We start from the raw sequence: 22146 nt of genomic DNA on the forward strand, positions 1-22146 counted from the left end.
CCCTAACCCTAACCCTAATCATAAGCCTAACCCTAATCATAACCCTAACCCCAAACCTAATCCTCATCCTAATCCTAACCCTAACCCTAATCCTAACCCTAACCCTAACCCTAATCCTAACCCTAACCCTAACCCTAATCCTAAACCTAATCCTAACCCTTACCCTAACCCTAATCAAAACCCTAACCCCAAACCTAATCCTCATCCTAATCCTAACCCTAACCCTAATCCTAACCCTAACCCTAACCCTAACCCTAATCATAACCCTAATCCTAACCCTAATCCTTATCCTAACCCTGACCCTAACCCTAACCCTAATCAAAACCCTAACCCTTACCCTAATCCTAACCCTAACCCTAACCCTTACCCTAACCCTTGTGTTATGGTAAGATTGGTTTTGTAACAAAATTCGGCAATTATAAGGGTTCTCATAAAAACACTGCACGTAAAAGGGTTTATTTTTGCAAAGTTAAGGTAAAATATACGGCTACAAAAGATGCTAAATTAAGAGCCGTTGGGGAGTCGAAATAGCCAAAGCTCTTCTTTGGGAGCCGAGTTAAAAGAGCCGGCTCTCTGAAAAGAGCCGAACTTCCCATCACTAATCGGTGTCACCCAGTGTGATATTTTCTCAAGGGGTCCAAAATCCCTGACAGCAGCCTGGATTCTGGTTTATGTAATCTTTATTCTTCTTAGAAGAGAATATCTTTTTCATCTATGCAGCCAAATCTTAACACCATTATCTCAAGTCCCAATATGTTGTACAGACCACATCTGTAATATTCTTTAGGGTCTGAACTTTTACAGCATAAATGTAAGCACTTGGCAATATTAGTTAATATTGGAAGAAAAAACGTTTCTCCCCGCGAACCCCAAAATGTAGGTGCCAAAGACTTGTGATTCCCACTGTCCTTCAAAGTGATTTAATGTGGCTTAATATAGCTGGTCTGCATAAAGTTAGCCTACCTATATGAGCATGTGTCTGTGTTTCCTGTGCTGTTATGAATTAACCTGCTGCTACTGATGCTTTTTATAATTCACTTGTCACTAACCCTAAACTTAGGAGTCATCTGGCAGAAAGAAAGGCAGAAAACTTATTATATTTTCTATTTTCAAGGTTTTATTTCAAGTTTAGCTACTGTTTGTGTCCATATTTTTTACTATAAATGGGTCAAATGCACTATTTTAAGATAACTTTTGTCATTTAACTTTTTTGGTTGCATTTTTTCAGTATTTCTTTGTTCACCGCAAGTTAACAAATTATATTTGAGTAATACAAAGCCAACAAAGAGAAGAAAAAATAAATAATTTCAAAAAAATACAAACATAATAACAATAATAAACAAATACTAATAACTAATAGTACAAACAAAAAGGAAGATAAACATAGGACAACAAGGTAAATAAAGACAAATAAATAATGATTTTTTTTTAGATTTTTAGAACTTTAAAAAAAACATTCTGGAAGGCATCTCACTACCCCCCTTTTGTATCTCGCAACCCCCCAGGGGGGTCCCAACCTACACTTTGGGAACCCCTGCTCTAGAGGGGAATCAAGGAAAGGTGCCTTGATCAGAGCATGTAAGTTTGTATGAGAGAACTCTTCTTCTATCTTTTTGTTTGTCTAATGATTTATTAGATGATTTATTAGATTGTTATGTCTTTTTTGCCTCTTGATGCTGCTGAGTGAACACAAAAAAATACACACATCATACAATTTCATGTTGTAAACTTCTTGGCAATGAGTCACTGTTCTTTGGGAGTTTATTATAATAAAGATTTATGAACCATTTTACTGTTTTACATTATTTCATCATGCTTGTCCATCAAGGGGAATATCTTATGAAAAGATATGAAACATTCATCATCACAGAGCTCCAGTTGCACCCTCTGGTCACAGTCAAGCAAAAGATCTGCCCACACACTAAAGTGTAACAGCAGCCATGTTGAATGAATGTTTTTATCTTTCACAGAATGACAGAGAGGTGTTTAGACCTCATGTAAGAGAGATTGACTGGAGGGCCCGTGCTCAGCAGAGCGGGCTGTAGCTTCTTCCTGCCCCCTGCTGCTGCGTGTCTGCAGCTCCTCCCACCTGCAGCAGCTCAGCACCCAGCTGCACTTCAGTTTTCACTCTGCAAGGAGCCACAGAGAGAGGTGAGTTTTGTCTTCAGACCTTTAAAATACTACCCTCTTTGTTCACGAGATCCTCTGTATGTTGTTGTGCCATGGTTATGATGTGGAGGTGGAGTATGTTCTTGGGGAAACACTGAAGTAAACCCATCAATCCGTTACCTGGTGAGAGAATAATTAGACCGTACTGTTGTTATTATCCATTAGCAGATTTCAAACAATGCAACAAAAGTCAAAATAAGAACCCAGAGATGTGTTAACACTCAAAGAATTGTGTTCATTTTGAAAAGACCTCCAGCTGTAAACCAAACTGATAAACTTATAAACTTTTAAAATGCCAGTTTTTGTATCATTCAGTGAATTTTTCCTGCAGAAGAAACAACATAGCTTCTACTTCAGGAGTTGTAACTTCTATACGTCTGCAGTGAATAAAAAACAACATGTCTGGAGGTCACTCCCTTTTTTCACCTTGCTGAAAAATGTTTGTTTTATGTCGCTTAGCTCACGACTAAAGAGTCTAAAGTAAAGACAGAGTGACTCAGGGTGAATCAGATTAAGTATGTTGAGTGGTTTGGGTCTGGTCGTGTTCTTCAAACCTGCAGATATAGATGAATGGATCATAACACTATAACACAGACAGGAGAAATAAAGGTTTAGATTTTCAGTCACTCACAGGTCAATTTATCAAAAAAGAATAACACAGATTATTAATCTTCCTTGTTCTTGTCTGAATGAGGAAATATGAGAAATCCCAGCTACCTCAACAAGGAAACAAATCCTCTATTCTTCAGTGAGACTCATCTTTTTAGAAAAGCAGGACATGCAACATTCCTTAAGCAACAAACATAAAAAACTGTATTTTCCCTGCATGAAGTTATCTTGCATCATCTTATACAGGAAAGAAAAACACAACTCAGGGCATCTAACAGCTCAGCTTTAAACAGCCTTGTCCTGGAGAATAAGAAGGGATTACATCTTTCCTAACGGAGTAGAATGAACAAACAATGGAGGCTGGAGCAACCACAACAACTTCTGAAACAGTTATGTCACCATCACTTTCCACAAAAGTAGAAGAGAAGTTACTTAATAAGGTTTCAGTGAGAAGACATCAACTTAACACCAGGAAGCCTTTGGTCAACAGAAGCCTCAAATCTATCAAGTAAAATTCCCACAGTTGTGCTTGATGAGTGATCATGGACATTGTTGGAACATGCAAGAATTCCTCAGAATAAATAAATCTGATCTTCTCTTAAAGGAAACGTAGCAGCACTTTGATGACACAGTGACGTCAGTACAGTTCACAAACATCAGATCAACCTTCAACTGAAAGATGTGCTACTCATAGATTACTGATTTATTAGTTTATTTGTTCTTTGTTCTTTATTTAGTCTCTCTCTCTCTCTCTCTCTCTCTCTCTCTCTCTCTCTCTCTCTCTCTCTCTCTCTCTCTCTCTCTCTCTCTCTCTCTCTCTCTCTCTCTCTCTCTCTCTCTCTCTTTCTCTCTCTCTCTCTCTGTGGTTGTGTGGCAGACGGAGAATGAACTTGTCAGTTAGCTGGAGGGAGAGTTCGAAAGAAACCATGAGAGAAAATTGTGGTCAAGACAGAGAGAGTCAAGATTTAACAAGCTGCTGTGAAAGCTGCTAAATAGGACTTATATATAAGTAGTATTTATCTGAGGCCCTACGCCTGGACACGCTCCAGAACATGACTCCTCCCACAGATATTTTTTCTGAGGCAGGTCTCAGGAGGTGTCTTTGTTACAGGCACAGAGTTTAGAAATGGGAATATAGAGATATGCAGCTGTCAGATTGTAGACTGAAACAGTCCCTCGCTCACCCTTCCTGTTGGTGAAGAGACGGTGGACTTTGACGACATGAAGCTCCTGTGATAGATGTTACATTTGATCCTCAATTTTTAAAGTTTCAGCATCAAAAACGTCTATCAACAACCACTTTCTTCTTCTTCATCTTGCTGCATTTCCGGCAGCCGCTCACTTAAAACAAAAATGCATATTTTACTAGTTTGTCCTTTCTTTGCTTTGGTAGAAACAAGGGAATGAAAGCTGGCTACCTCAGTGGAAAATTACCTGCTCTTTTTATGTAGATATAAAAGGCTCATTCTAAGTTAACAAAAACAAAATTATTCTATATTTGGGTGATTATACACTAATCCAGTCATGTCCAAAGTCCAGCCCAGGGGCCAATCTTGGCCAGGTCCATTTTTATACTGCCCAAGCTTCCATTTTATAGTGTACTATTTATATCACAGAAATTAGTCACATTCAGAATTATACACAAATATGCATTTTCTTTCAAGTACACAAATAAAACTTAAGTAAATCCAGTAACAGCACACAAAACTACGTATGGACTGTGCATAGAGTATTTGTATAAAGCTAAAGCTCTGTGAAGTCTGCAGGACTAAAACAGAAACACAAGAATACAAATTGTTAAGAATGCAGGAAAAGGAATATTTGATGCTTAAATGTTGTTTAATGGTCAAATAGTCTTAGAAACAACAATCATGATGTGATACCTTTCTCACATCAGTCACCCCCTAATGGAGAACATTTTCCTTGAGAAGAAGCAAGAGTTGGCTAATCTGTGTCTGTACTGTAACACTCTCTACTCATGAGAACAGAGCCTTCTCAGTGGCTGCCCCAAAGCTGTGGAACAGCCTACCTTTCCAGGTTAGAGCTGCCCAGTCTGTTGAGCACTTTAAAACACTACTGAAAACCCATCTTTTCTCCTTGGCGTTCAGTCCCAGCTAAGCAAGAATCCTTGGCTTTTTTTTTAATTTTTACTCTTTTTATTTCCTAAATTGAGCTCTTACTATTCTTTTATTGTTTTTATTTATTATTATATTTGTGTATGATTATATTGTATCTTAATAACTGTACAGCACTTTGGTCAACTGAGGTTGTTTTTAAATGTGCTTTATAAAGAAAGCTTGACTTCACTTGACTGTAGAGAAGAGAACTGAAGACACATCGTCAATAATTGAAAATAAATTGTTGTGAAATAGAGCATTCATATGTTACGTTATTGGTCCATTAACATGTCATCAGGGATGCTGCTCTTGGGCGTTTTCACAAAATCGAATTTGGCCCTCTTTAAAAAAAAGTTTGGACACCCCTGCTCTAATTTAAACATACTTATGAATATTATATTTCAGTCTGTTCTGATAAATGCTGCCAATCACCACACACTGCACCTTAACATTCAGCAAGATGTGTTATTAGACATGATCTGAGTCTGATTCACATTCAGTCTGCAGCACTTCTTTCCCCCTTTCACTCAGTGGAGAGATATTAAGATGCAATATCAATTCAGTTGAGTTATTTGTCCTAGCCGCTACCAGTAAGTTGTTGAGTTTATTTGTATATTGTTTTGAGAAATTTTATCAGAAATTGAAAATGGTGAAGGGAGATAGAGATGCATGGAATTCATCCGTTTATTCTCAGAAAATAAATTTCTCCTTAGTGTGAAGTTCAAAGATATTTAAATTAGGAAACACGTTATGAATCTAAGATAGCTTGTTTATTTACACAGATAATGTGGTAATGAACCATGGTCAGAGTCTCTTTGGCGTTTGAAATCAAAACATATCCCCAGTGAACTCCAGACACTGGTGATGAAGTTGTCTGAGGCTGAAGAACAGCAAAGACTGGGCTCGATGTGAAGACCAGTGAAACTGATGAAGCTGCAAAGACTGGGCGGTGATGTGGAGGTGCAAATGCATGATTGAACTAAAGACAGAGAGAGACATATTTAACCCTCCTGTTATGTTGCGGGTCAAATTGACCCTCTTTAAAGTCTATTTGAGGCAATATATGCCTTCCAAACCAGCTAAAGACAGCATAAAAATCTGGGCTTTCCAACATTAAAAAAAGTTTTAACATTAATTTTAATGAAAAACGAGTGAGTTATCCTCATTGAACCATGATCTGTGAGGATTAAAGAACACCAATGGACTAAATCTTGCTTTAAATGGTTAGTAATGGAGTTAAAAATTAGATTTAAAGAAAATGTGCATTTTGATTTTTTGGAGTTCTGACACTTTTGGATAATTGAATATGCCCCGGGTCAAATTGACCCAGGAACATTATTGCTGTTCCAGAGAAACGAACATAACAGGAGGGTTAAACAACAGATTTGATAGGTTAACAATGAGGGTGTGTTGCTGTGCTATCAGATATGACCAGGAGATGAGAACAGAGTTGTCCTGACTGAACTTTCACTGAAGCTCCTTTCTATTTAGATTTTAATAACATTGAAGTTACATATTTCTTTGTTCGGGTGGCAAAATGTCTACCCAGTGAAGATTATGAGCCAAAATGAATATTGCAGATTACTGTGTATTCAGGTATACATGGTTGTGTTTGTTATTTCAAATGCCACAGATCAAGATGTGTTCAGAAAAACAACGCGTCTATTAAACAACCTGTTCAACTGATGCACGGTGTGCCCCCTGCAACCAAAGTTCACTGTTATCACAGAAAATGTCTTGAAACACAGATTTAACTTTATCAATCCAAACTGACCACGTCTATTCCCCTTCCTAAACTGGATTTTGTTTAGACGTTGCTATAGCTCCATATCAAGTCTGTTCCACATTTTCACTCCACAGATTGAAACATGAAAACTTCTCTTTGTTGTATGAACACTCATAATCTTTAACTTTAATCTCCCTCTTAAATTATAGCCCCTCGCTCTTTGTGTATGACCTGGCAGCAGATTGTTCCTTGCTTTATTCATTATTTGAGCAGTTTTAATGACCTTAAAGCAGACTTTTGGAATTTAGCTTAGGGTCCAGAGTTGACCCATAACGTCGACCTATCAGAGTTATTGCTGATTTATGAGATGTTGATTCATTGATGCGACTAAATGAATCATCTTAGCCATCAACTATTGTTGAAACAAACTTCCTTCAATCAATCTCTGAAAAGAACACCTCTGATTTTTTACTGTTTTCTTTCAGATTCACCGCTGCAACACCAATCCCCCTGCTGCAGAAAAAACAATCCAAAAACATCAGAGCCACCGAAGAAGTGTCTCAATATGACTGCTTTATTTAACCAACCACTGACGCTGACTTAGAGATGACTGTATGAAGCGGTGATCATGTTCAAACTGTAGACACAAACTTAAAGCAGTGGACAAGCAGCAGCAGCCGTCATCATGATCGACCTGAGCTATCTGACCGAGGAGGAGCAGCAGAGTATTCTGGCTGTGCTAAGGAGAGACGCTGAGCTGAAGAAGGCAGAGGAGGAGCGTGTCCAGTAAGTTCCTCATGTAACTTCCATGTTTTGGAGGTGCTAACTAATCCCTCACCCTGTGACCTTGATATGTGACAGAGGGGATAATCAAGAAAGTGAAAGGCACAAGTCGGTTGTGAATTAAACACAACACAGGTTATTTAACAGGTTAAACTGTTAAATTGCACAGAAGGGATTTGTAAACATGTTTTTGTAATTAAATTGTGGAGTTGGTGATTATGAAATACTGAAGAAACATCCCCCTTGTGTGTGTGTTTTCAGGAAACTGCAGAGGAAGGTCAATAACAAGGATCGGCTGAAGCACATGACTGGAGAATGGTTCTATGAGACCAAGCAGCTTCGCCATCAGGAACGCATCCATGGATCTGACATCATCAGGGCCTCCATGAGACACACACATAAACCCATGACTTTAAGTGAGTTTGGTGAAAACAGCACTATACTTTTCAAAATAAAAGCTCCTGCCAACAACACTGATCTTAGATCCAGATGTTTGTTTGTGATGTTTGATCAACTTCATGGTCACAGAGTAGTAGTGTGGGGTATGATGCATGGTAAGCTTTTCTAACAGCAGCTGGGTTTTTGTGCTGCAGTGGAGATTTCATCCCGCGTCGTACCAGAGAAGCCCAGTTTTGTCAGAAGTGAGAATAAAGAAGTGTTCGTCCCACCCATTCTCCGTGGAGTCCTTCAGGAGCCCAGCATAGAGCTCAGCAATGAAAGGTGAGTAAAGATAACTAACACAGAAGGTGTTATCAAGTGGAAACCAACCATTTATTCTGTGGTCGGGCTTGGTGGGACTTTTTTTAGCCACAATCAGCAGGGAGACACTATTTTTGTTCACAAATAAAACAGATGTATGAAAGACAAATCTTCACCTCCTGCAGCTTCGACATCAGAAGTACACATTCAGAAACCAGAGGTACATTTCAAGCAAGAGTTCTGGGGTCTTTTAGCCCCCAGAACTACTTTCCCTGGAACTAAAAGGTTCCTGTGCCCCCATTGTTGCCTGTGTTTCGACCGCGGGCTGAAGTCCTGGGTAAATTGTGCAAATCAGGCCAGTGACGTATGGAGAAAAAAAAATTATATTAAATAATCTTTTGAAATCTTAATAAAAAACTAAACTAGTTTGCATTCCCAGGAACTCCCTCTGTGTTTCAACAACTGTGTAAACTCCACAAACACTGTAACGTTCAACCAAAAGTCCCAGGACCTTTGAAAAGTACTACGCCCCCAGCAGGGGCTTTTCAGGGGGGAGTTTATCTACCCCTGAACTAAATTTAGACCCTGGTTCCTCTGGTTCGAAACGCACGTAGTTCAGGGGTAAAGTCCCTAGTTCCTGGGTAAAGTTCCTGCGGTCGAAAAACGCCTCAGTACACACAAATACATACAGTATATGATCTATGTTATCTGATTGGAGCAACGTCACATGCTGCACTCGTAGAGAAGATTATTGGGGTATATGATTGCCTGCCAGATGAGCAGTAGCACATGGTAAATGGATACTTAGTAATTGGCTCCCATAGTTCCAAGTAATCTCCTTATAAGGTCAGGTCTCACATGTTCATGTTTTCCCCCGCTCACCCTGAGGAGTGATCACACAAATACGTGTCATTCACGTTCTGCACTGCCTTCAGTAAGGAGGACGCCTCTGTCTGTTTTTACAAGTACACTGATTTTATTTTCATCCCAAAATGTTGGATCAGAAGCTGTCATGCATCATGCCACCACTAGATTAAAAATAAAGAGAACAGGTTTTATTTATGTAACATATGTCCCATTACCAAAACGTATCTGTCCTTGAATAAGGATAAGTTCAGGTTCAGGATTAGCTTCTTGTGGGAAACCAGAAGAGTTCTGATACAATTGTTGACATTTTTGTTCAGTGACAGGAGTGAAAACAAGAGCCCTTCTCCAACACCTGAAAATGAACCTTCGCTGGTTTTACAGTCGCCCACAAAGGTAAGATTCTGTCCTCTGATGAAACTCTGTGTTGATAGTGAGTCCATTCTGCAGGGCGCTGCTGGTGTTAAATGTATTCATCTCATTCTGTTGAAGGAAAGGAAAAACCCGTTTGATTCTGAAGTCATGGAAAGTTTAATCGCAGAAGAACTGGACGGGGAAGTAAATGAAGCCATGACTCAAAATGAGGGTGAGTTTTCTGTTGCTTTGTGCTTATTTGAAGATGTAAGGTGGACTATTCTTTCCATTGTGATCTGATGACTTGTTGTGCGTTGTGTCTTGAACTGTGTGAGTATGACGGACAAATCGTGGACGCAGTTAGACCGACATTACAAACCAATGTAAGTGTGGATCTATCACTCTGACATCCAGGTGTGTGGGTGCTTTATGCTTCAATGGTTTCCCCCCTGTCCCATGAACAGCATGTTGGCAGCAGTGGTTGCATGATCATGAAAAGCATGTACTGGCTTATCATTTCTAACAGTTGTTTGGTTGTACTCCATCTAATATAGCTGGTGGGGAGAAGGCATCTTTACATGTTGATACAGGGAGGGTAATTAATGTGAGTCCACAAACAGGTCTTTAATAGAGGTACATGTCTCAAATAGTACATTCCTCTATTTAATTAATGACCCCAATCATAGTTTGTCAGGTGAAAACTACATATTTAATCTAAATAGTCAAATATCTTTTATTTATTTTTTCTCAAGTATCTGCTCAATGAGCCAGGGAGCTTGGGCCTCAGATTTTCTGAGAAGTTGTTAAAGTGTAGGGAAGTCCAAACACACAGGGCTGCCAGGCTAGCCAGAGGATTAAACATAAATACATTCCACAGCTTAATCTGTACTGCATGACTGGAGGCTGCTGGAAGTATTTCAGGATCTACAAAAACAATGTTTTTGTGGGAGAACTCGTATGATTCGAAGGAAACAGCTGAAACAAGAATTGATATTCTTCACAAGTGACAGTCGCTCAACTGGTTCCAAGCAGCTGTCCATTCTCAAATCTGTTTTTATAAACTCACATATATCAGTGTGCATGTCGCACACTAAAGCTCATGTCATATGAACTGCATTGTCAGTTCTTATAACTTGGTGCAGGTGATGGTGACTTGACTGCACACAAGACGGCAAATCAAAAGAAGAAGCAGTTCAGCCCTCGTGTGTGAGGTGAATCTCCTTATCTTAAAATTGCATTAATACTGTACTACAAATCCAAATCCAATAAAAACAGAATTTAACGGTTTTGCAAAACTGTTTGCAAAAAAGGACCTTTCAATGAAAGAAAATTGTGCAAAGACAACAAAACAAATTTTGAAACTTCAAAAACAGAACAGGGACAGGAGCATGTTTACTGTTGTTTCACCACCTCTTCTTTTAACAATGCTCTTTAAACGTTGGTGAACCCAGGAAACCAGTTTCTGGAGTTTGAAAGTGAAATGTTGCCCTTTTCTTGCATGACTTAAGTTTTTCAGCTACTCAACAATTCAGGGTTTCCTCTGTCTTATCTTTTGTTTCATGATGCTTCAAATGTTTTCGGTGGATGACAAGTCAGGGCTGCAGGCAGGCCAGTTTAGCACCTGGCCAGCTCGGCCCCTTTTGTTGTCTCTGTGTCATTGCAAGCTCTATTTAGAGATTTATGTGTGCTTACAAGGCCGTTAGAACGCCTGTTCATTTTTGCACACTGTTTAATTATCTAACTCGAGTAGTTCTGCAGTGAAACTGTATGGTATTATAAAATGTATCAGGCTGCATCAGCGTGTGAGCTGATATCACTCTTGTACCTGGTTGTGGTAGGACCACCTTGAGTTATGTTTTTAAATCATGGCTTAATTGTAGTGGTTCTCAAGCTTCTGTGAAGTTTAGTCCACTAAAGGGTCAGAAGATACATCCAGGGAGTCATGAGATGAGTAAAGGAAATGAAAGGAAGGACAAATGAAACCACATGAGAAGTTAAGGTAAGGTCTGTTCGGTTTAAGTGCTAACAAAGCTGTAGGAAGAGAAACTCCTCAGACAGGAGCCGATGAATATGACACTTGTGGAGTTGCTGAAGGAAACCTGTGACTACATTAACATCTAAAAAATGTTTAGATATAGCTTGATGAAAGAAACACACAGCATACCGATGTGATTTTGTGTCTTTTAGGGCCTTTATCATCATGCGACGACTGCTCATCTCAAATTGATGACCCGTCAGGAGAGAGGCAAGCTACCTCTGCTGCTCCACGCAGCATCCTCAAGCACTTGTCACCTTCTAGCTCATCAGCCTGCTTGTTTCCTCGCCTGGACCAACAGAGCCCAGTTAGCCTGGATTGTCTCTCGGAGACTTGGATAGACAGGAAGCAGGTGAGGTTTAGCTCCATGGTCATTCGAAGCGGGCTGGATCTACAGGATGGGAGTGAGCTGGGGGAGCACAGCTTGTTGGATGTCGACTTTGCCATTGCCTCTGAGGACGAACACAACAGTGACAGGTCCGCTACAGACCAGTCTAATGGGGGCACTCACGGAGCATCTCTCAGGAGTCAGGTGAACCTCCTGGAAGAGGAACTCGGCTACCAAAATGAGGCAATCATCCTCACAAGAGACGGTAAGAGTTTTATTTCAAACACTCGTGTCGATTTAATCTTTAATTATTTGTCTTCGCTTATTGTTGGGTTTATTTTCACCCTACATGGCATTACGGAGAATCTGTCACACATTCTGAAGAGTTTTATTCATTATTAATTATGACTACCTACTTGGGAGCTTCAGTTTGGATGATAAATTGCACATTGAGTGCAGATGTGGAAACTTATTTTAGAACCATCAGGAACATTTCAAGCTTCTGTAGCATAGTCAAAATAATGTGTCTTTTCATTGGTTCACTAAGGGACACTGTTTTGTTGCGTTTACATCAGATGCGAATAAAATAACTTACTCGCTGAATTCATGTGAATACCTCTCAATTCGAGTGTACCCAAAGACATGAATCTTGTGAGAGGGTAGGGGCTCCCTTCAAACGTCATCTCAGTCTGTTGTCATCAAACAAGGTTGAGCTTAACTACATTGAATGGTGAAGCCTGTTATGTTAATTGGGACAGTGCTGACTTGCTAGTGCAACCGGTAAGTAAGTGACAGACAAAGGTTTTCACAATAGATAATCAGACCTCCTCTTTCACTTTCCTCACCGTATGCTCCGGATATTCCTGTTCCCATAAAAAACAGGTAGTGTCACAGAGTTTGGGGAAGCCACAAAGAGACACAATCAACTTGTCCTTTATTTTCCAGATGAATTAACCTCTACTAGTCCGTTGGGTAATTTTTTTTATTTAACCTTATTTATTTTATTTTTTTTACCAGGAATAGTCCCATTGAGATACAAAGTCTCTTTTACAAGGGAGTCCTGGCCATGACAGCAGCATAACAAGTTTCGCAAATAGTACAGGACAAAACATACAGTGACAAGTAGCTATTGCATCGATTTATAAATAAGCAGTGTTACACTCTAAAACATGTGCACAAGCTGATCAGATGTTTCTTTATCCTAGTTTTACAATCCTCCAATTGAATTCAAGAATCCAGTTTCAGGTGACCCTGAATCTCAAACAGAGATGAGGGAGCAAAGACATTAAAAGCACTTTTACCAAAGACGGAGCGAGTCCGAGGAATGACAAAAATAAATTGTCCATGGGACCGAAGATGACAGCCTCTGACAACTTTGGGAATCAATAAGGAGCATAAGTAAGATGGCAGCTCCTGTAGTATGGCCTTATAAAGAAAGATGTACCAATACATCACCAAAGGATCTTGGTGCTGATTGGCTATCACAGTGCTGAAGATCAGATTTTACAACTCTTGCGAATAAGTGACTGGAGGAAGTAGAGCGAACATATCACAAATGCATGCATATAATTCACTTCATTCACTTCATTCATGCAATTGGTCCTGCCCAATTTGCGTCATTCACACCGCCGGACAAGAACTTGTGTCTACTTGTGTCTTCATATTGACTTTACATGTAATTCACTCGTGCAAATTATTTTATTTGCGTTTGGTGTCAACGCAATAGTAAACCTTTTCAAATCCTACTCAAGGTAGTTGTAAAAGGCTGATAGAAGATTTGTATAAACAAACTCTGAGAAGTTCTCCTCTTCATTTTATAGTGATACACTGAGTATTTCTGAAACATACAGTGCAGTGTCCACAGATTAAACATACGTCTGATGCAGTTTGTGTTTTTTTCTTTGCAGTTGTCTCTGGTCTCTGTTATTTGGAGTTTGTCAGCCCTGCTGAGTCTGGGCTCTCTTGTGCAGAGCAGGAGTCAGATAAGCCTGTTCCCCTGGAACCAGGACCTGAAGAGGACCTTGAGTCAACTATAGACCTGTCTGTGCAGAGCAGTGACATTACTGCTGATGCCAACTCGGATTCCACGTCCTCACAGCCAGCACAGAGATTGCTTGAAAAGAGAGAGGAAGATGAACAGACACAGAAAGAAGAAGTACATATATCTGAACAGCAAGAACCAGACAACAACCATCTTATCTCCCAAGATGTTGAAGCTACCACCAATGAAAACAATGAAGGTGTTGAACAGGAAGCTAAAGTCTCTGAGCTGTCAGCGGTCAGAACACTCCAACTCACAGTGATGCAGAACACTCCCTTTGAAGAATCAGTGACCCCAGTGGATACTGACATTCAGCATCCAGAGAGACTGTCCAATCTAAAGGCCTTCTGGGAGAGGGATAACAGTGCTCCTAAAATAGTGTTTGCAAGAGAAGAGGCAGGAAACAAAGATATAAACAAGACAGGAATAGAAGCTGCCTTTGACCCTAAGACTAATTTAGATGAGGAGAGCACAAACAATAGTCTCTCACCTCAAATGGAAAATACTGCCAACACATCCCAGGAGGAGTGCTCTTCACCGCAGACTGACTGTAGCCTAGTGGTTTTATCTGAAGAAGACGGCACATACAGAGCAAATCCAGTCCTCATCTTTGAAGAGACAGAGGACGCTTTAACGAGCTCCACAAGAGAACCAGACACTTCTGAGACACAGGAAAACATGACCATCCCTGCACATCCTTCTTCACCTTTAAACAGCCCAAAGCATGAGGAAGCAACTCCAGATCCCACTCCTCAAGAGGACAGACGGGCAAGGATAAGCGATCTGAAGAACTTTTGGGAGAAGGAAGTCATTAAATCCAGGGAAATTGCTGCAAATGCCTCAAACAGGTTGTCTCTCCGTGGCAAAGTGTTTTCCCCTCAGTCTGATCAAAGATCAATCTCATTCAGCAAAGAGAAGTTTGAGGCAGAGGGACCAACATCTCCAACTAAAAACAATTCTAACACTGCCTTAAAGTCATTAAATGTGTCAGACAAGGGTTTTGTCAGTCAGTCTCCACACAGGTCACCGCTGAAGAGTCCTGGGGATGTACCACCAATATGCCTCCAAAGCAGAGAGGAGGCTGACATAGAAGCCCCCAAAGGGCCCGTCAGTCCCAAAAAATCTAAAATTCCAAGACCAAAAGACCAAGATGAGGAAACCAGGAGAAGTCCATCAAAGACGTGCCACCCAAGGGTCCTGCCGAGAGACACCTCCAGTCCACATAGACCTAACCTGGAAGGCTCTCCCTTAAAAACCTTTCCAATAGACATTGATCCCAAAACCAAGAAAAGTGAAGAGCATCAAGAGAAGCCTACACCAATGCCAAGACAGAGGAAGAGTCCCTCTCATGAAGCAAAACAGTTGACAGAAACTCAACCCTGCTTGGACACCATAATTAGTAATGTGAATACTCAACAAAGTAGTTCAAAGTCTCCTTCACCACAACACAAGAAAACACCAGAAAAGAAGCTCAGGACCCTCACACGTCTTGCCAGATCTATCATCCCTCAAGACTATCAGCACTACCTCGGACCACATGAGAAGGCTCACGTTCCCCCGTTTACCGAAGAGAGTGAGGTGTTACAGAGTCCACAAAAAGCTCCCAAAAACTCTAAAGGAAACTCGTGGGACAGTCCCAAAAAGAGCTCCTGCACTGTGCAAAATAAAGATGGAGACTTCAGCCAAGACATAATGACAAGAGCCTGCTCCCTGCCCCGACCAAGTTCAGGCAGTGAGCTTTTGAATTCTCTCTCCGTTTATATCTCTTAATAATGATTGAAGAATTACAGCGTAGGGTTGCAATGAAGAATTTGTTACATTGGCAGCATTGATGTGCCTACATTTTTCATTTAGGTGCTCCCCCACCTAATATACATTTTTAAAGAAGCTATTTTTTACAGCTCTCATTTGGATGTAAGTTGCAATTTTCCATAGGTGGATCTCATTAAGGTAGCTTCAGTGGTGGCTAGTGCAAAATATATAATAGATATAAATATAATTCATAGGGTTAGGGTGCCTAACCCTAGCTGGTGCAGGGTCGGAGAGTTTGTTTATGAGACCACAGACAACTAACTACTCTGATATCTTTGACTTAATGTCCACTGATAAAGCACTTTAGCTTTTCTCTGCCGATTCTAACTTACATTAGTTATACTACTTGTGCTGCAATTCTGCCTGCCTTTACATTTAACCCCCTTTCCATCAAGTTTGAACATAACAAAGGAGTACAGTCTTTGCTAACAACTTGACTTTTTTTTTCTGAAACAGAGGTATGAAAGTCTGTGTCATGATTCAGAAACTGTATATAAAATCTGTGTTGAGTCTGTTTTCCAGAGCTGAGTGTATTTCACTTGTGGCAGGTTGTGACGAAATTCCTAGTATCATGGTGACATCTGTAAAAGAGTTCTCTCCTAAGAGGAAGTCCCCATTCAAAAGTCTAGAAACCCTCACCTCAAACAAAGGTAACACACTGCAAAAACTCAAAATCTTACCAAGTGAAATTGTCTCATTTTAGTCAAAATGTCTTATCCCACTTGATTCAAGATAAATTGACTTAACAAGTAACATTTGAGCAAGATAGAGGGACTTGTTTTAAGACAATGCATCTTAAATATCTTGTTAAGTCAAACAATCTTGAAATTATCTTGTTTTGAGTTGTGATTTGGAAGAAACAAGGTTCCATTGATAAAAGACAGAAAGAAAAGTTGTTGTTTTTTAAGGGTGGGTTAAGGTTTTCAGGCACTGTTTCTTCTAAATCAGATAAAAATATACATCCTCAAACTACATGCACACAATGAAACACCTACTTTAAGCACAGCTGGCTTATCCTAAAGAACAACATGACTGAATATTAGTATATCCAGCTAACTATGAGAGGACATTACATCTCAAAATGCTCAAATTAAACGTTGTAATCTGATTTCAAGTACAAGATGGTCTTAGACCTACAGAAGTGCCGCTATAATACAACTCAAATTGAGGTGAATATATCACAAATGAAGAAGTTGACATGAAATGTATTAGTGCAAAAATATTTTTTTGAGTGAAAAAAAAACCTAATTGTTAGCATTCCTGACTTATTCTGAGACATTAAGTTTTAAAATACTGGTAAAATATTGCTTGAAATAAGTTTTCCCTGCTAATTTTAAGATCACAGTTTTCTAAATATTACATCTTATTTTAAGAAATCTTAATTTTCCCTTGTTCTATTGGCAGATTTTTTTGCGTATTTCAAGGTAAAAGTACCTTGAAATACATTTGTTCTCCTCTTGTTTTTGGAGGGGCATTTTTTCCAGATTAGACTGTCTTTTCAATCGATCTGACGATCCATGACTGAGTTTCCATGATGTTGGGTCAATTTCTTAGGAGTCATTTATTAATTATTCTGTCACTTGGTTCTATTTTTCTGTAGGAAAAGAGAATTCCCTGGATATCTCAAGGAAGCAGACAAATCAGAGTGGGGAAGATGGTAAACATGTGGTCCTTTTCTATGTAGACTATACCAGGACTTACAGGGACTGGGTCTGAGACTCTTATTACCTTCATAAGAGATTTTTCACACCTTTGTTCTAGTTTCTTCACTCCCATCTTCGTCAGACTTGAAGCATTTGAAAAGCTTTGGGTCAGAACCTGTCCTTCAGCAGGACGAGGTATATCTCTCTAACTTTAACATCTATGAGCAACAAATCAGACAGCAGAAATATACTGTTTGCTTATATGAGTGCTTTAAGACATTTAACACATTTTTGACAGTTTAATCAATGTGTTTTGTTCCCAATACAACCAGACTGACAGTGACAGCCCATTTGAGACCTACCTGGGATTAAGAAGAAACACGGGCAGCTCCACGTCTAACCTAAGTCTCTCCTCGGGGTTGGCCTCTATGTCGTCTGTATGTTCACACACAGCTTATCAGATCAGATTTCTCTTTAGTTAATCCATTTTGCTATTACCTTAGTGTTCACTCATGAAACTTTTAGTGTTAATATGTTGTCTTTGCACTATTTTGTTGCACGTTGAACTCGTTGTTGCTTTATTTATTTGAGGCAGATTTGTAGTCGGATTTAGGTTTTATAAGTTATTACATAAGAGGGGTCCTTCCAGTCTTGAAGGTGATGGAAATTGAAGGTGTAAATAGAAGAACAGTAACACAGTCATTTCAATTGTTTATAGCTTCCAACAAGCTTCCCTCTTACTTTCTGACAAAATGTCATCATCCTTGCCTCTCTCTGTAAACAATGGTGTCCACCTGAAGGGGCTAGAGTTCTCTCTTCTTGTGTCATTTTGAACGAGCAGGTCAGTGGCAGCATCAGCAGCATTTACCCTGCAGACTTTGGTGACATTGAAGTCCAGGGAAGCGTCCAGTTTGCGGTGAACTACATCCAGAAGCTCGGAGAGTTCCACATCTTTGTGGTGCACTGCAGGGATCTAGCTGTGGCAGACACCAAGAAGAACCGCTCAGACCCGTAAAGGCTTTTTATATATTTATGCTCAAAATCATAAAGGAATAGCAGATGTCGTATCATCCAGTGTTATTGCATCTTTTTTAGGATGTTTTAGGAAGTTACTCTGCTGTCTTTTTCAGGTATGTGAAATGTTACCTCCTTCCTGACAAAACAAAACTGGGGAAGAGAAAAACTGCTGTAAAAAAGAAAACGTTAAGCCCTGACTTCAATGAAATCCTCAGGGTAAGAGTACCATATTTAGTAAGGCCTCTCTTTACCTGAAGTCCCTCATTTGCAAACATCATTACGTTCTCCTTCTGCTCTTATAGTTTAAGGTCCCAATGGAAATGCTAAAAACTCAGAATTTAAACATCTCGGTGTGGCACAATGACACTTTTGGGCGAAACAGTTTCCTGGGTGATGTGGACCTGGATCTTTCAGAGTGGGACTTCAGCAACACACATATAAATGACTATGCATTAAATTCCAGGGTAAATGCACATTTACTTTACACAGTCTGTTTGTATAGCTGAAGTGATTTTATAAGACATTCACTCATCACAACTCAATCGTCCAGGTGTCGGCACAGACTTCATCACCAAGTCCCTCACAGCTGACGGACAGCAGAGGACAGATAAGAGTCGCCCTGAGATTCTTACTGCAGACGTCCCACAGTGAGCTGATGATTTCAATGTTTTAATCAATCCTGTGTTGTCAGGTTTCTCACTGTTGTTGACTGCACATGTTCTGACTGCATCTACAGGTCAGGGCACATCTAAGATGGAAACTAGTGAGGTGCAGATTTGGGTGAAGGACTGTAAGAATCTTCCTGCAGTGAGAGGAGTTGTGATCGACCCGTTTGTAAAATGGTAGGATGTTCTGATTCTAAAGTTCAGCAAATAAATAAGTAAAGAGCTTATCAATTAATAAATTAATAGAACACCATGATTTTTTTTACTGTGCCTCCTTTTGCACAGGAGCACATTTAATGCTCTTTTTATTTCAGTTGAAAGACGGAGGTTTAGACTCAAACATTGCTAGAATTACATCTAAATGGCCTAAACTGTGTGAACAAAAGCTGAGCGAAACATACCGTTATAGTGACTTTACTGAGTTATTCCTCAACTTCATGGTACTTTGGTATGATCTGCCAGTTTTGGTTTGGTCAACAAAACCAAAGACGCCATTTCATCTCCCTCTTGTCCTCCTGCTGCAGCACCGTACTTCCTGACACAAGCAGGAAAAGCAGACAGAAAACACGGGTCGTGAAGAGGTCGGCAAACCCAATGTTCAATCACACCATGGTGTACGACGGCTTCCGAGCAGAGGACCTAAAAGAGGCCTGTGCTGAGATCACAGTATGGGATCACGATCGACTGAACAACCACTACATCGGTGGTGTTAGGCTGGGGCAGGGGACAGGTGAGGTTCTTTTTAACCCTCTTACAGCTGCAGACTTGAGGACCTGCATGGATGAGTTTAGAGCGTTTGAATTTGAGTAAACATGGGGCACCTGGACCATTTGCTGCATGTCTTCCACGATTCCCTGCTCCCAACATTCCCTGTCTCTCCTCAGCTGTCCTACCTAATAAAGGCAAAAATATATCTTTAGAGTTTAAGTAAACACACATGTCTCAGTTTGTCTCAGGATTTTGATTTAAGTGATATTGTCATTTTAATAAATACAACAATCTTACAACAACAGACTAATAGACGCACCGAGGTCTTGTGCTTGTTGTATATTTCATTAAGTGTAACAGCCCTCATAAGGCTTGGTGAGGCCAGAAAACTAAAAATATATATTCAGGGCACATAAGCCTCTAATGGTCAAACAATTGTGTGCTCCCACAGTAAACAGCACACCGGTGGTCTGCAGTACAAAACACGTGGACAAAGTCATGACAAAGTTACTCTGCAAAGCTTTACTAGGCTTAAAAAAAACAATCATGCTAAGTGGTAAAGTACAAGGCAGACAGTCCTCTCACAGAGATTTGGGATCAAGTAATTTTATTTCAAGAAAGTACCTGTTATACCATCCTAAGTTAAAATACGTATCACTTACTCTAAATACTAAAGACTTGCTTTACTCTACAAATGAAAAGTAAAGAATAATGTATAGTTAGTCAGTGGTTATGCCAAAGAGAATCCCGACAGGTTGAGACAAGACTCTAATGAGGGGCAGAATATGAAGAAAAACTGCTTCAAGCCTGGTTTATACTTCTGTGTTGAATCAACGCAGAGCCTCTGCCATCCTGAAGGACTCCTCCCACCCCTCACACAGACTGTTGACAAGTTAATGGTTTCTAGATAAACATAATGTAACCGAATGTACCCCTATGTATTCTTGACTGCCATCATGCTTTGTGAAAATACATTGTTTTGAAATATTTTAAGAAGTAATTTGAATACTTAAGTATTTTTAAAAGCAAGTACTCCAGTACTTTAACTCAAGTAATAATCTGACAGAACAACTTTCACTTGTATTGGAGTGATATTTGACCTGGAGTATCTATACTTTGACTTAAGTAATGAAGCTGTGTACTTTGTCCACCACTGCCAAAAGTGTTTCGGCGAAGGACGCGGACACATCCATGCTCAAAAGGTCACGACTGCGTCAGCCACTACGGCATAGGGTCAACGCAGAAGTATAAACCAGGCTTATTGAATAAAACTTATTTAGTTATAATAGAAATCATCATTCTAACATGTCATCACATGTTTTCTTTTGCTGCTCTACCATACTGATGGTTCCATACTAATGCAGCATGACTCCAAATCCTCTACTGTGTGTGTGGCCCAGTTCTCATGTTCACCTGAAGCCTAACCACATTATGTCTGTGCCTTTCTGTGCAGGAAAGAGTTATGGAGTGGACGTCGTGTGGATGGATTCAACACCAGATGAAGCACATTTATGGCAGAGGATGTTACAGTCTGAAGGGGAATGGGTGGAGGATATTTTACCTTTGAGAATGCTGGTGATGGCAAAAAGCACGTCCAAGTGAGATGGAACAAAAGTATGCTGATGGATGGAAACATTATCGGAGCATGCTGCATGTACATATGGATGCACTTACCACTTAACGTTATGAGTGGAATCAGCAGTCTAAATGAACATTACATGAATATACAACTGATGATCAATATGTGATACAGTTCTTAGGTGTAGTCCAATCCACGTGTTGTGTACTGTGTAGACAGATTAAATTATTAAAGCGAAAGATCAATGTTAGCTTTTAAAATTCAACATTTTAAGATCCAAAGATATATTTAATCTGAGCACTACTGATTCTTTACAGTCCTGTTGTTCTATAATGTGATCAAAAAATTCTATCTTCAATAAACAGGATATTATTTGACTAAGATTTGAATTTCTTATTCTTATTAGAAAACTCAATACCTGTATGGGGGCAGATGGGGGCAGATGGTCGTACATTTTCACCCTCTGAGTCCGTGGCTCAGAGGCAGAGCCAACCATAGGTTGAGTTTGATTGCTGCAAACTGCCACATGCTGAAGTGTCTGAGAGAAGGAATGTAACATGTGTAAAGCACTTCAAGTAGTTGGATGACAAAGCACATTATATATGCAATCCATTAAAAGCTCACACTAACAGAACTTTCTCATCAGTCTTTACAGTCGTCCGATTCCGGATTTCCCATAGCAATGATGGCACTAAAGAATGAGCATTACTCTTTCAGATCACTGTCACATATTAACATGTTTTAAAAGACAACAATCCAGTAATTTAGTCTTTTTTGTTTAATTCTTGAGGCAATAAGAATGGCTGCAGTGGACTGGAGAGTACAAGTTATGCAGGATCCAAAGCTACAGTCGTCTCAGCTGCAGTAATATTAGACATGTTCTTCTTTATGCTGACCACTAGAGCCCGCTGTTCGGCCACAAATGACAAGAGGCTGGGGGTAATAGTCCCATGCCTGGCTACACCATAAAGTCAAAGTCAAGTTAATTCTACGTATA

General features: G+C 39.8%; 1 protein-coding gene across 1 annotated transcript; it reads left to right on the top strand.

Moving 5' to 3' along the window:
• Positions 1-1990: 1990 nt before the first annotated feature.
• sytl2a (synaptotagmin-like 2a) lies at positions 1991-21669 on the top strand. Its single transcript, XM_034683717.1, has 19 exons — positions 1991-2151; positions 7107-7407; positions 7666-7820; positions 7998-8124; positions 9288-9363; positions 9460-9553; positions 11509-11949; positions 13592-15457; positions 16086-16187; positions 17138-17194; positions 17299-17375; positions 17513-17617; positions 18022-18191; positions 18311-18413; positions 18500-18661; positions 18748-18844; positions 18934-19039; positions 19387-19592; positions 21024-21669. Exons 2-19 carry the CDS (start codon positions 7307-7309, stop codon positions 21170-21172), a joined length of 4194 nt encoding a protein of 1397 aa, XP_034539608.1. The 5' UTR covers positions 1991-2151; positions 7107-7306; the 3' UTR covers positions 21173-21669.
• Positions 21670-22146: the final 477 nt, after the last annotated feature.

This window comes from Notolabrus celidotus, chromosome 5 (genome assembly GCF_009762535.1).
Source record: "Notolabrus celidotus isolate fNotCel1 chromosome 5, fNotCel1.pri, whole genome shotgun sequence".
NCBI lineage: Eukaryota > Metazoa > Chordata > Actinopteri > Labriformes > Labridae > Notolabrus > Notolabrus celidotus.